Genomic DNA, 14,518 nt, shown 5'->3' with positions numbered 1-14,518 from the left:
CAGTGACATTGCCGTAATGGTGGGAAGGTCCCATCTGACCACCTTGGATGTTAAAAGGAGCTTCTGCCTCTTTCGTTTGCAAGAAGTGAAATTTCACAGCCCCTCGTCAGATAAGGAGGACATTGTCAGACGATGACCCAGATGATGGCCCAACCTTCCAGGAACCTTCTGGGTTGTCCTGCGTGCTACAGAAGGGAGTGATTATCATGCAGTTCACCCATGCTCTGTTTTGACGGACGAGGGGCGGCTGTAAAGGAGGGAACTGGGGTTATGTTGGGGTTTGGAGATTGTAATTATTACTGCCTCTGCCAAATAGGTGAGATGGGGGCAGGGGGGTAGCATAAGCAGTGTAGGAAAAGTCAGTGGCCGCTCCTGTCCCAGGATACATGGTATCTTCAGAGTAAATTGTTAAAGAAGTTTAATGTTCTGCAACAAGCGCGTATGAACTAATGACGCCGTTAAGAGGACTCTGAGGTTTGCTATCAGCACTCTGAGCATAAATTTACCGATTTATGGTGAACCATTACACGGGAGGCGGTTGTAATAAGTTACCGGCTCCCAGTGCACATTAGCCCACTAGGGAAGCAGTTTCTCTGGACCGGCGGTGTGTCAGAACTGTCCTCTCTGAACTTTGCACCTGATAACGGTAGGAGAAAAAAAAACAAAAATTATACATCTGAACCACTTGAAATGGCATCTACATATTTTTTTCCCTCTATTAAAAGACGCCCTTCGCATTGTCTGACTTTGCACAGTTGTGTATGTTTTTGCTGTAGTTGTAGCTATGAAGTCCAGGCTGCCGTTTAGGTTGGTACTTTCGAATATGAAGACTATGGGTCCAACCGTAGACAGATTTTGCAGTGCAGCAGATTAGCTGTTATCTGTTAAAGACATTTATTTACTAGTTAACATGAAAAACAAACAGGGCATGACCCTGAATAGTCAGTAATGCCAACATTAACGAAGACTGTCCAAAGCACAGGGAGTATCAGGCTGTCCATTTCTGACCTGGTATGTATAATACATACATCGAGCAAAACATTTCCACGGACACACACGAGTCGTGCTACACTGTGAGTAAAATTTTACGGCAAATCTTTATTATTCCGTTATAAACCTAAATTTAGCTGCATGAAAAGCTTTGGGGCAGTTTGCAAACCCTACAGGCTATTTACAAGGTAATAAAACTGTCACAAACACGTAAATGCATGCGCAAACTCATCTCGCATTGAATATCTCACGCCAACCCTCTGGCCACAGTTGGCAAACCTCCATTAATGTACCCCAATGGTACGAAAATGTTCCTCCGTTTCGGTACTGAAAGAAGTGGTACTTCGTCCTGACAGTATACGGACACTGTGTCTGTGCACCGACATCTTGACGGCCCCTTCCGATGTACCATTTACACGCAGGAATCTGTTTACAGCAGTTCTGTCAATAAGTCCCTTTTCAGTCCATCAGAAGTTAAATAACCATCAGACTCAGTGTAATTACTGACCCTTATCAAAGGAGCACCATCTTACAAACCTGTGGATGAGACGAATCAGACGGCCAAAGGACCTCCGTGGGCCTGCTGGGTGAGGAGCCAGTCAGCTGGGGTGTTGATGGTGTTTGGGGCTGAACGGGGTACACTTCCAATCTGAAGAAAAGAGCCATAAAATGTGCCAAGTGCATGGTGGGGGGAGTGTTTTTTAGGGTGTGTTTTCTCTGGGGGTGTTTGCACATTATTTAAGTTTGAGCTTCTTCCTGTGACACAGCCCCCCCACCTCCAGATTGCAGGGGAAAATGCTCTGTGAAAACTGACGGTGAAACTGTAAACTTCTCTGACAATTTTACTGTGCATTTCTACAGATTGACCCTGGATGATTTTATAGTTCGACCATGAACTTTTGCATGGAATTGGCACTTTTCACAGTTCTACTGTGAAATCTACAGTCAAACAGTTTACAGTTAAGCTGTGGATAGTTCAGGGATCCGCTATGAACCTACTGTACGGCCGAACTTAGCTTCAGTGTCACGATTCGTGGTTCTTCTGTGACGCTGTGAATCTGCCTACAGGCAGATTCAGTATCAGCTTTAAAGTCCCCGCTGTTTGTCTTTCTCCAAAGCAGAACTGAGCCTCCTGACGCCACAAAGCCTGAGTTTTGCGGGGATAGATCTAGCTTTGCTCTTCTTACTGCATCTAAAATACGGGCAATGAGTAGCTTATCTCAAGTATTTAAAACACACAAATAAGAGTGACAATTCACAACACAAACTTCAAGCAAATTTTACCAAATGCTACTTTACGTCAAAAAATACAAGGTTGCTGAATAAAGTAAAATAGGAGAGAGGTTTTCGTTTAGAAAAACATCATGCTTCAACTCACTGACCCATTTTTATGGGTTTCATTTATGAAACATCCGTAAATCACAGACACGTTGTACAGAACCCTTTAGGTGTCATGCTCTCGAGTTGGTAAGTCATGTGCTTCAGGTAATAATTTGCATATAAAAGGCAATTTTATTAAAATCTTTTATAAAAATATTGACTCAATTAGGTATGGACCCAAGTAATAGGTGACAGAAGATAAACACACAATTTATTAATCTTAAAACTATTAGCTTGTTCAGCATTGACTTCTCATATTTAATTTTTTTCCACTTAGGTTGTGCTGTTGGAATGACAGTCATATCTTCTGCTGTATATTATTTACGCTCTACATGTGCCGAGAACCATGTGTAAGATCCATTCATATCTGCAAACATTGTCTTTACTAAAACATTGATTAGCCCTGGATTTCCCTTGTGCATATATTTTACATACAAACTCTGCAGACATTTCATGAATGAGACCAAGCAAGTAGAGAAGGCAGGACCAAGATATCTGATTGGTTAGCCCCACCTCCTCTACAACCTGATTGGTTATCTCATTGAACCAATAATTTTTCTTTCTGCTCTCAGAACATTTTTGTGTAAGTGAAACTCCTGTCAGCCACACTTGCGGCGACCATCTCATGTTTGAATGTATTTCAGACCAAGTGTACCCAGCATTAGTGATGTCCTTTGGGAACATGCAAGAAGTAGCAAGAAGTATCAATCATGTTTAACTAACTAAATGTTTTTCTGCAAGCATGTTATGCCATTCCAGCATGAAACATCATTAATAACGGTCCCGTTCATCAGCCTTTCCTGCCATGACTTAAAACAAACTGTACACTATCATCATAATGAAAGTTCATAGTACATAGAAATATTCAGAGTTGACTGTAAGCTTCGTGCCATATCAAAACCTAACTTCACAGTTTGTGAAATAATCATGAACCGTAAAATTCACGAACAAGGTGGCTTGTAAAAAAATAAAATAAAACGCCGCAGTTTTCCTACACAGTTTAATTATATCATGTTCATGGTTAAACTGTAAACTTCACTGTCCGATTTATTAAACACCAGAAGAGATCACCGTGAACTTGAGCACTGTTTTTCCTGGGATTGCATTCCACCATGAGCTCCGAGTTTTCTCCTTATGTAATTCGGCCATTAGCTCGTTCCAGTGTGTTACCATCAGTGCTGTCACTGCGCATGCTCGCGTCAATTGCTACTCCGCTATCAGCAAAGCTAATCAGCGGATCGGAGGGGGAGGGGGGGGAACGCTGTGGTTACTCAGTGACCATAAAGTCTTCTTACGTAACCCGAGTGTGTTTTGGGGTCTCCGTGCTGTACCGGTGATGCAATTCGCATAAAACCGGAGACTGCACGTTATTTTTTCCCATACTGACCATGACAGATAAGACAGCACCCGGGGACCTCAGCTAGATAAAAGTTACTTTAATGCTCATTCGGGAAAAGGAATCGTTCCATCAGTAAGTGGAAGGATTAGGGAAGTCAGAAATTTGTGCTTTTTAATAACTGTTTTACAGTCAGTTTAACTGTGTCATTAGAAACAACGCGGAAACGCTGTCAAAAAGATAATCAAAAGTTTTCTTTCTTCAATATTTCTTTAAATTACATTAATGTAACTAATTAACATCATCAGACTTTGAAAATATTAATTTGCTAATACTGACTTTTTTTTTCTCAAATGATCTTTTTTTAAAAGATGAGGGATTTGTCTTTGTAAGCGAATAGAATTTTTTTCAGTAAGTAAAGTTGCTGGAATTGCTTCACACAACGAGGTATCTTACGCTGTTTACTGGTAGATATATCGTCTCAAATTAGATACATATATTTTTTATTGTGTGAAACGGTGCGGTTCATCAATCCCGGTTCAAGAGCAATCTAGGTAGGTATTATTATCAGTTTTTATCATGTACATTCATCTCATTCATCGGGCATCAGCTTTCAGTGAGCCAATCTTTTCATCCTCTTTAGAAACCATTTGTATATAACTCTTATACAACAGGAAATAATTATTCAATGAGGAATTCTAAAAAAAATTTACGCTAATTATGCAAATTGTTCTGCAGTAAATACCCTTTCGGTGTCTGCGGACCGGCTTACGTCTTGCAAAAATCTCACGAACCGGGGCGGAGCGGTTCTTCCATAAGTTTACCGGTTCCATTTTCCTAATGAGAACAGAACGAGCGAAACTCTCTCTCTCTCTCTCTCTCTCTCTCTCTCTCTATATATATATATATATATATATATATATATATATATATATATATATATATATATATATATATATATATATATATATATATATATAGCTCAATTAACTACCCTAATCGCAAATACCCCCGCGTTTCCACGGTTTGGGGGTTGATATGCCCTAATATAGCATCAAAAACCAGTTGGCTAATTTTTTGAATGCATTGTGAAGATTCTGTTGTGATGCTTGTTAAAGTTATATATGACCTTGTATTGGATGAAATATTCACTTACTGTTTTTTGTGTTTCAGAGAACTGGGTCCAGAGGCTAATTCTCCATAACTGGTCTGGAGAGGCTGAACCGGCAGGAGCAGTTCATGGTCACGATTGCGTTTACATGTGTGTTTCTGCAGACTCGTGTTCTGCTCGGTCAGAGCACCTCACACAGGGTTGGTCATTAGCGTCGGACTGTAGCTCTGTTCGAAAGCCGAGCCTGTTGCTGTTAGTTGCTCTGCCGCCATGGCTTTCTCAGACCTTCTGGAGCTGGTAGGCAGCACTGGACGTTTCCAGATCATCCACGTCACGCTGCTCTCCTTGCCTATCCTTATGATGGCCAGTCACAACCTCCTCCAGAACTTCGTGGCCTCCGTGCCGCCCCACCGCTGCCGAGCTCCAAAGAACTTCTCAGCGCCCCACTTGGACCCTGGCCAGGCTGTGGGGCTCTTCGTGCCGCTGGAGGCCGACGGGCAGCTGTCTAAGTGCCACCGTTACGCTACTCCTCAGTGGCACCTCCAGGCCAGCAATGCCACCTCCAGAGCTACTGCAGATACCCTTAGCAAAGAGTTACAGGGATGTGAAGACGGCTGGGAGTACGACACGAGCGAGATGAGCTCCACCATAATAACTGAGGTAGGGTGCAGTAGAAAACCTGCTTCAGAGCTTGGAGATAGTTGATGGATCTCAAACACATTATCATTTGTAAGACGGAGATGGCTGAGGGCCCATCTGATAGAAACGTTTGCTGTCAATCAGCTAATGTGTATGTTTTTTTAACCTTTACCTTTAACCCAAAGTGGTCATGACTGGTCTGCGATTGTTGACACAGTTTATGGTTAAACAAAAAAGACGTCCGGCTTCCGGTCCGCTTTGCAAATGACTGCGTCTGTTTCTCTCTTAGTGGGACTTGGTGTGTGACCTGCGCTCGTACAAGCAGATGGGCCAGAGCGTTTACATGGGAGGGGTTTTAGTGGGAGCAGTGGTATTCGGAGGTCTGGCGGACAGGTAAAATCCCACTGCATGCCAAGTTTCCATCTGTGCCATTGATGCGCACAGATCGAAATATGTGACATATCCATGGTTTTGGGAATGAGTGCAAGGAAACTGCAGATGGTTCAAATAAATAGACAGTGTTGTTATAACATAAATCAACATGATAAATAAGGATTAATGGTTAAATGCCTCAAATGCATCACTTCCAAAAACTAAAGGAGCCAAGGGCAGATGTCAGGAAAAGAAAAGTGGCTTTATTTAACAATAGAGGAGCAGGGAAACAAACAGGAGTGCCAGGGATCAAAAGGGGAAGGCTTAGCATGGGGAAGGACACAGGTAACCAGAGGACTGCCGACGATACTGAACAGGGAAACACAGGACTGGAAAGCATTTATATACAGGACTGACGAGGGGCTGATCAGATACAGGTGTTGATGTTTACCACGTTAGGATTGGGGATTATGTGGAGAACACAGCTGGGAGGAAACAGGAGGGTTTCATGGTGCCCTGAAAGATAACGTGGTTCCCTGAAAGTTAGCGTGGTACCCTGAAAGTTAGCGTGACGCCCTGAAAGTTAGCGTGGTACCCTGAAAGTTAGCGTAGTGCCCTGAAAGTTAGCGTGGTTCCCTGAAAGTTAGTGTGGTTCCCTGAAAGTTAGCGTGGTGCCCTGAAAGTTAGCGTGGTGCCCTGAAAGTTAGCCGCTAACAGTTATAGCACCTATACAAAAGGTGAGAACTTCAGGACAATTTCGTGTTTTGACTTCTTCACAAAACTGTGACAGGTTTACGCAGTGGAGACACACAGGGATCAGCTGTACCTTAATGTAAGTGGACACATACTGTTAAGCAAACCCTGGATCGTCTCAGGCATCCTCTAAATATCTTATAATTCCTAACATGCACAGGAAAAAGGGCCCCCTCCTGTCCAGTCAGTCTGATGTTGTTCTGACTTGCACCCATTGCCCTAGACGGCCCTGACAGGGGGTCGCGCTCCTTTCTGGGTGCTGCCAGCAATATCACGCCGCACACAGACAGAGCCGAATCGATTTGAACTGAAGGTCCCATTTGGTGTCCAGCCACATTTGTTGTGCCAGGAGGTCAGACATGAAACATTTACCATCACATAACTTTTGATAGTTTTAGCCAAAGCAAATGACAGTTATTTTCATTAATAGAAGCTGCATAATTTGCTGGACAAAGTATGTGTAACAGATGGTCCCCGTAGGACATGAGCCAAGAGCCTTCATGCTTTCAACCTTCTGTGATTCTTATCAGTCTAGATTTTGTGGCCCTTTACTTCTTACAGCACTATACTGGTTTACCCAGAATGCACTTTGACGTAAACACGCACTCACTTATCTGGGTGCTCCATGGGATTCAAACCCACACCCATTGCATTGCTAGCACAACACTCTTGAGCTACATTTGAGGTTTTTGTGCTAGAGTAAGGACTTCAAAAGCCTTATTTCAGCAACTCTATGAAGTATAAGCACATGCAGGGCCTGTTCCTCACCCTCCCCCACCCTCTCCCGCCACCCAGGTTTGGTCGCCGGATGCTGCTGCTGTTGTCCCACCTCCTGATGGCCGTCTCGGGGACGTGTGCCGCCTTCGCCCCCTCTTTCTCCCTCTTCTGTCTCTTCCGCTTCCTTTGTGGCATGGCGCTGTCCGGCATGGTGCTCAACTCCTTCTCGCTCAGTGAGTCCCCTCAGCCTAACCCAACCTCCAGCCCCCAGTCCGTAACCCTAATCCAGCCGGTCCCTCTCCCTAATTAAAGTCCTGTGATTAGGCAGGGAGCAGAGTCACAGTGGGACAGGTTGCTCCTTCCCCACGTGTGATTGGTTAGAGCCTCAGTCTCTCTCTTCATCCTTGCAATCTCACGGCAGTCTTAGAGTGGATTCCCACCAAAGTGCGGACCGTCGTGGGCACTGCCACGGGATACTGCTATACCATGGGCCAGATGATTCTGGCTGGGTTGGCTTACTTCATCCGGGACTGGCGCTGGCTCACCCTGGCTGTCTCCATACCATTCTACATCTCCTTCCTCTACTCCTGGTGAGATTTCACAGAAGCTACTATCCTTCAGGGAGTTCACTGTCCTATTATAATCTTATTTACATTAAAGGGGCAGTTCACTCCAAAACTGACAAAGGTACGTTCTAGAGGGGCTCTGGTGCTGTCTATCCATCTACGCCGTCCTGCTGGGAGTTTTGGAGATCGGCTGTAGAAATGTCAGTCTTCTCTCGGATATGATGGGACCGAATGACGTTCTTTCTGTGGTGATTGAAGCAGCAAAAAAATACATCCGAAAAATTCAACAGCAACATATTTTATCGGAAATCATGAGTAGCTTGGTGCTGCATGTCTTCTCCGCAGTGAACCGATTGGTGTGTGGAGTTTAGTAGAAGAAAATACTTCCTACATTAAACTGCAAAGTCTTGACTTATCTTGAGTAACTGGGACATGCTTTCTGGAATGAGACACCCATTCATCCATCCAGTGGATAGTGCAGTGGATAGTGCAGTGGATAGCACTGTTGCCTCACACCTCTGGGACCCGGGGTCACATGTGTGTGGAGTTTGCATGTTCTCCCCATGTCGTCGTGGGGTTTCCTCTGGGTACTCCGGTTTCCCCCCACAGTCCAAAAACATGCTGAGGCTAATTGGAGTTACTCAATTGCCCATAGGTGTGCGTGTGTGAGTGAATGGTGTGTGAGTGTGCCCTGCGATGGGCTGGCCTCCCATCCTGGGTTGTTCCCTGCCTCGTGCCCATTGCTCCCGGGTTAGGCTCCGGACCCCCCACGACCCAGTAGGATAAGCGGTTTGGAAAATGGATAGATGGATGTTATGAGAAATTTCCTTTGGCTGATCGCCAGCTGAGGTAGCCCAGCGTGCCATAAGAGCGTGCTGGCATGTCGACACTCTGCAGGTGGCTGCAGGAGTCGGCACGCTGGCTAGTGCTGCGCAGGAAGCCGGAGCAAGCTGTGAAAAACCTGCGCTTCGTAGCCCAGATCAACGGCCGCGAGGCTGAGGGACGCCGGATCAATGCTGAGGTCGGTGTGGCCGTTCATGGTTAGCTTTACCTCTGCTTCGGATTCTTTTCAACTGAATTCAACTAGCAACTACTCAACTCTAACTAGAACCAGATTATACTATAGCATTGTTTTTGACAAAAGGTAAAACGGGATGACATGTTGTCCCGGTGTGACTCAGGTTTAGTTAGGGTACTAAGGCTTCCTTCCCCACATGACCCAGGACCCCTGTGCCCCCAGGACCCCACATGATCCAGAGCCCCTGTGCCCCCATGACCCCACATGGTCCAGAGTCCCAAGACCCCACATGACCCAGGGCCCCTGTGGCCCCAGGACCCCACATGACCCAGGGCCCCAGTGCCCCCATGACCCCACATGGTCCAGAGTCCCAAGACCCCACATGACCCAGGGCCCCTGTGGCCCCAGGACCCCACATGATCCAGGGCCCCTGTGCCCCAGGACCCCACATGACCCAGGGCCCCTGTACCTCCAGGACCCCACATAACCCAGGGCCCCTGTGCCCCCAGGACCCCACATGGTCCAGAGTCCCAAGACCCCACATGATCCAGGGCCCCTGTGCCCCCAGGACCCCACATGATCCAGAGTCCCAAGACCCCACATGACCCAGGGCCCCTGTGCCCCCAGGACCCCACATGACCCAGGGCCCCTGTGCCCCCAGGACCCCACATGACCCAGAGCCCCAGGACCCCACATGACCCAGGTCCCCAGGATACCTGCTCATGAACATGGAGGGATAAAATAAATTCACAGCAACATATGAGCCATGAAGACATGAAGCGAACCATGAACCGGTATCCTTCCTCTGTAGATGCTGCAGGAGTCGATGATGAAGGAGATGTCTTGCTCTCAAGGAACTCACTCTGCGATGGACCTGTTCCGCACATCTGTCATAAGAGTCATCACCATCTGCCTCAGTGCCGTCTGGTGCGTGAATCCCACCCTTCGATAGACTGTCTCATGCGTGTCTCTCTGTCTCTATGTGGTTGTCAAAATTCATTTCTGTCGTTTTTCTCAAGCCAAAAATGAATAATGGCACTCATCACACTTCCTGCACTCATCTGAAGCAGAGCCTTTTGGAAACACGTGTGAAACCGTCTCCTTTCAGGTTCTCTACAAGTTTCGCCTACTACGGCTTATCCATGGACCTCCAAAAGTTCGGTGTGGACATCTACCTGATCCAGGTGATCTTCGGGGCGGTGGACATCCCCGCCAAGGTCGTCGCCGTCGTGTGCATGAGCAAAATTGGCAGACGGCCATCCCAGTGTGCCGCCCTCATCCTGGCCGGGGTTACCATCCTCGCCAACCTGGCAGTGCCGTACGGTACGGTGAGCCTTGGCAGCTCTTTGGCTGGTTTCTCCCTGCTGATACGCTGCATCACTCCTGTGATACCCTGCTTCTCCTCTTTGTCACCCGTGCAGAGATGCAGATCCTGAGGACCAGCCTGGCAGTTCTGGGCAAAGGCTGCTTGGCCGCCTCCTTCAACTGCTGCTACTTGTACTCTGGAGAGCTTTACCCCACGGTCATTCGGTAGGCCGATCTACACCCGAAACAGCCCGCAAATCATCCTCTTTATTCAGATATTGGGGAAAATTTTGACCTGTTTAATCGACTTTCTTCTGATCTGGCCAAATATTCAAAAAATAAAAAAATGGAAAAAATGAACCATTTTGCAAGATCTTGCCAAAGTATTATGAGATAACGCTAAGGTTCTGTGAGATCTCGTAACAGAATTCATTTTTATTTCATCCATTAAAGTTTGTTTCTCCTGTAATGTCCCCATTGGTGCTCACACACACACACACACACACACACACACACACACACACACACAGTACCAGTTTAGATATGCCAAGCTGCCTACAAAGGAGAGTGATAGTGTCGCATCACATGAACTGGCCACTTAACCTAAACACTGTAGTTTTGGTTGCAGAGGAGTTTGACCAGAGGGTGACAGAAAAGCGGCCAATGAGAGCTCAGCATATATGTGGGGCGTCCTTCATGGCAGCTGGCATCCCAGGAGGCCACCTCATGCAGCTGGTGTAGAGGAGACAGTAGGGCCAGCTAGTCCCTAAGCCAATTGGGGTTAATGACCTCGCTCAAGGGCCCAATAGTGGGATCACTCTGCCAACCGTAGGATTTGAACCAGCAACTTTCTAGGTCTTAACCCACACAGCTGCCTGCTTCAACAAATTCTGTTTTTCTTACTACTTTAATACTTCTTTGGTCAGAATATAATCCCATCTGTCTTGTTTCACAAACATGTTCTCCTCTCAGCCAGAACGGGATGGGCTGGGTCTCTATGATGGCCAGGGTTGGTGCCATGGTAGCCCCCCTGGTTTTGCTTCTGGGGGAGACGGTAGCCTGGCTCCCTGGCCTCATCTACGGGGGGGCTCCCATTATCGCCGGGATATTTGCGATCTTCTTACCGGAAACACTGGCCGTACCTCTTCCGGACACCATTCAGGACATGGAGGAGAGGTGAGGGCAAACCCTACCTGTCTGACAGAAGTGCATCCATTAACCTCTAAGGTCTACAGTCTCTACAGCGATGAAGCAACATTAATATCCCAACTACCTTAAGATGAACTAAGTGCTATAGCATTGTATCTGGGTTCCTCTGCACTCTGTTTATATCTGGTTATTTGTGTTTTTGTGACGATTCATATTTCACGCGTATTAAGTAGGTTTCTAAAAAAAAAAATTCTGAACTTGCCATGTTTTTACCTCTTGAAGAGTTCAGAGTTCATTGCACCAATAAAATACAGGCTTTCACTGAATATGTACTCATACTATTAGCAATTATACAACAGTAGCCAAAATTATGCAAACTGCATTTTTGACGTTACGCTTTAAAAATTGCTACATGAATACAGGGCTTAATGGAAGCCCCTAAGCGTGTTTATTATAACGTGAAGTCAGAAATACCTCGGACAGTAAACATTTAACACGCACGGGGTCCTGCAGACAGGGTAAGAAAAGAAATCTGAAATGCTTCTTCCATTTTTGTTTTAGAACCTACAGGAACCAGCCCTTTGAGAGCTCTTTCAAAGAGCATGAAGTTACCCTGAAAAATTTTGCCAGCTCAGTCCAGAAGGAAGTGATGTGACACGTCACTCCATAGGGTCACCAGCCCTGTCTTCAGTCTGCGTGTATATGCATGGAGTGGATCTGCCACCTCATGCGGACCAAAGGGGCAACCCAGGAACACGCAGAGCTGTTTTATCTTCCATCATGTTGCTACATTTTCAAGTGATGGTTTAATTGTTGTCTCTAAGTTGCCTGTAATGTATGGTTGTGTGTATGTGTATGTCCAGTGATGGACTGGCATCCAGTCTGGGGGAGGGGCACCCCAGCCCTCTGCCCTGTGATGGCCTGGCAACCCATCCAGGATGCCCTCCTTCCTTGTGCCCTGTGTCCACCATAAGTCCCCCATAATCCAAAATAATTTAATGTACTGCATTTACTGAGAAGGTGCTGTTGGAAATTATGTAAATATTAAATGATTATATTTCATCCATTATATTTATGAATGCCGAATGATATTTGCATATGGAATTTTTCTTACCTTGCATACAGAAAATTTGTTCCATCATTTTGAAAGATATTTTCCAGTTAATATTCTCACCCTTGTTCACTGTAGGATTTATATGGAAAGTGTGAGTCAAGGTCTTGAGATACAATGGGTTTAGTGTCACTGTGGACTGAGCGGCCAGTTACACCTTAAATAAACTGCTGGAATAGTTACTCATACTAGACAAATTTCAACATATGACCCTATTCACGCTGAATCCAATATTAAATCAGTGTAGCAGGAGTTGCAAGTGTTTTTTCAATTATTTTTATGGTGACCTGTTTTCATATTTGTAAATGTTTTACTAATAATGCCCTATTGACACGATATAACAATTACGTCCTGCTAATTCACTGGTTTTAGCAGGAAATTGCTTTGGAAAAATATTGAGTGGTCACCTTTGAAACGGTACGTTTCATTATTAGTGTAAAAATCTTGAAAAACATTTAAACAGTATATTAGCCTAATATCAATAAACTGAAATGCTATTCTGGTTTAAAAAAATAACTGATTAAAAAAAAGATAAAAATCTGGAAATATATCTTAAAAATTACTGCATTTCCACTGGACCGCTTGTAGCCGCTCATTGCGTGGTCTCATTCTGTTCGCCGCGAGGGGGCGCTCACTGCCCACAGAAAGTTGGCGGATGTTCCTTCATTTCCGGTCACGTGAGGCTCTATCCGCTTCCTGCTTGCCGTTGCTGTCGCCCTTCAGACGCACTTTTCTCAACTGGAGACGAAGATGCCCGGACTTCTGCGCGGAGTTTTGAGCGCTCGGCCGCTGATGAGGAGCTGGGGCATCACCCAGCGCGCCGGCATCACCAGCAAGCCGGCTAAGGCCCCGGTCGGGGCTTCGGTAAGTAGCTAACTCGCTCAGTTTAACGCGATGTAGCCGTGCCTTTGCTTAGCAGTGCCGCCTTTTCTAGGCCTAGCCTCATTTTACTTCATAAGTGGTTTCTGTACTAAATGACGGTCAAACATTGATCACAAAACTACCCAGCTAACAAAGTAAAAAAATTAATAATAATGTTATTATTTAGGTTTAAGTCTTCTGAAGGTCACGGTGTATTTGTCTAAATTGGTTACGGTGACGGTTTGAGTTTGTGCTCAGAAAACTCAGAGTTCGCAATCATTGAAACTAATATTTAATTTTGCCTGCCTGTAGATTGTAGTCATTCTCGTAATAAAATAGTTTTTGCAGTTTTGGGTGACCTAACGTGTATTTTCCGTAGGTTTTGTTAACTAAACTTAGCCCCTGTTTTTATCGCTCCCTCAATGACTCTGCCCGCATTTTTGCACATCTCTGTTCTACTCGGCATCATATATTTATATATTTCAGTAGTACTTTGTACTGTTTGCACTATTTGATTTAATGCATTAATACTTTCCGAAGAAATTCCTAGTACATGCGACTGTACCTAGCCAAAAAAATCTGATTCTAAAAATTAAATAATTAAGCCCTAAGCAGGAGACTGGCTGCGCTGATTCCATGAAATCGTGACTGATGATGATAAAGTAATGTACAATAACCAATTCTGCCGTTTAGGTGAATGATACTGACATGTGTAGCGTAATATTTATGAAGATTTGCCTGCATTACATATTTCGAGCTTGACCATGTTTTGTCGCTGTGCCTGCGCTGCAGGAGACCGTCATCGGCTTGACGGCGTTCATGGTCAGCATATTGGCACCTGCAGGCTGGGTCCTCGCAAACCTCGAGTCCTACAAGAAGAGAGATTGACAGCTAGGCGATCCTACACTGTCCCACTCCTTCTGATATTTTCTGGGACCAGCAACCTTGGGCGATCAGCTCCTTAAATCTTTGTGGAACAAATCCTGTTACCCACCCCCCCCGCCTTCATCCATCTACCTCTCCACCGATCAGTTTACCATTCTTCATCGTCTAAACCTCTGCTGTGGATGTAAAGACGCCAAGTCATTAGGACAATGACCTAATGTGATGTATGGCCCCCCAGTAAGGAGCGTGTTATAATAAAATATTTAAGCCTTTTACAATGTTTGTTTTCATTTTGGAGCTGGTCCTTCACCTTCTGAAATTAAAC

At 45.4% G+C, this 14,518-nt stretch overlaps 2 protein-coding genes across 4 annotated transcripts; both read left to right on the top strand.

The window, feature by feature from the left end:
* Window positions 1-1,433: 1,433 nt before the first annotated feature.
* On the top strand, window positions 1,434-12,407 carry slc22a6l (solute carrier family 22 member 6, like). 3 transcript variants are annotated; one of them, XM_048994987.1, is made up of 11 exons: window positions 1,434-1,577; window positions 4,880-5,477; window positions 5,746-5,849; window positions 7,377-7,531; window positions 7,720-7,888; window positions 8,762-8,885; window positions 9,694-9,809; window positions 9,991-10,205; window positions 10,304-10,412; window positions 11,160-11,363; window positions 11,898-12,407. In XM_048994987.1, the coding sequence occupies exons 2-11, from the start codon at window positions 5,088-5,090 to the stop codon at window positions 11,989-11,991; spliced, it is 1,680 nt and encodes a 559-aa protein (XP_048850944.1). In that variant the 5' UTR covers window positions 1,434-1,577; window positions 4,880-5,087; the 3' UTR covers window positions 11,992-12,407. The 3 variants fall into 3 exon arrangements, with proteins under 3 accessions (XP_048850944.1, XP_048850942.1, XP_048850943.1); XM_048994985.1 differs by lacking the exon at window positions 1,434-1,577 and adding an exon at window positions 3,700-3,841; XM_048994986.1 differs by lacking the exon at window positions 1,434-1,577 and adding an exon at window positions 3,734-4,260.
* Window positions 12,408-13,045: 638 nt separating this feature from the next.
* LOC125720045 (cytochrome c oxidase subunit 8B, mitochondrial) lies at window positions 13,046-14,471 on the top strand. The gene is made up of 2 exons (XM_048994993.1): window positions 13,046-13,311; window positions 14,101-14,471. Exons 1-2 carry the CDS (start codon window positions 13,198-13,200, stop codon window positions 14,194-14,196), a joined length of 210 nt encoding a protein of 69 aa, XP_048850950.1. The 5' UTR covers window positions 13,046-13,197; the 3' UTR covers window positions 14,197-14,471.
* Window positions 14,472-14,518: the final 47 nt, after the last annotated feature.

Source organism: Brienomyrus brachyistius, chromosome 24, assembly GCF_023856365.1.
Source record: "Brienomyrus brachyistius isolate T26 chromosome 24, BBRACH_0.4, whole genome shotgun sequence".
NCBI lineage: Eukaryota > Metazoa > Chordata > Actinopteri > Osteoglossiformes > Mormyridae > Brienomyrus > Brienomyrus brachyistius.
This window is presented reverse-complemented; position numbering and strand designations above follow the sequence as displayed.

Excerpts from the sequence above, each read along its gene's own strand:
- slc22a6l (XM_048994987.1), top strand. The coding sequence starts at position 5,088 with ATGGCTTTCTCAGACCTTCTGGAGCTGGTAGGCAGCACTGGACGTTTC. Across the intron at positions 5,478-5,745 it reads GCTCCACCATAATAACTGAG|TGGGACTTGGTGTGTGACCT; the intron begins GTAGGGTGCAGT and ends TTTCTCTCTTAG. Across the intron at positions 7,532-7,719 it reads GCTCAACTCCTTCTCGCTCA|TCTTAGAGTGGATTCCCACC; the intron begins GTGAGTCCCCTC and ends ATCTCACGGCAG.
- LOC125720045 (XM_048994993.1), top strand. The coding sequence starts at position 13,198 with ATGCCCGGACTTCTGCGCGGAGTTTTGAGCGCTCGGCCGCTGATGAGG. Across the intron at positions 13,312-14,100 it reads AGGCCCCGGTCGGGGCTTCG|GAGACCGTCATCGGCTTGAC; the intron begins GTAAGTAGCTAA and ends CCTGCGCTGCAG.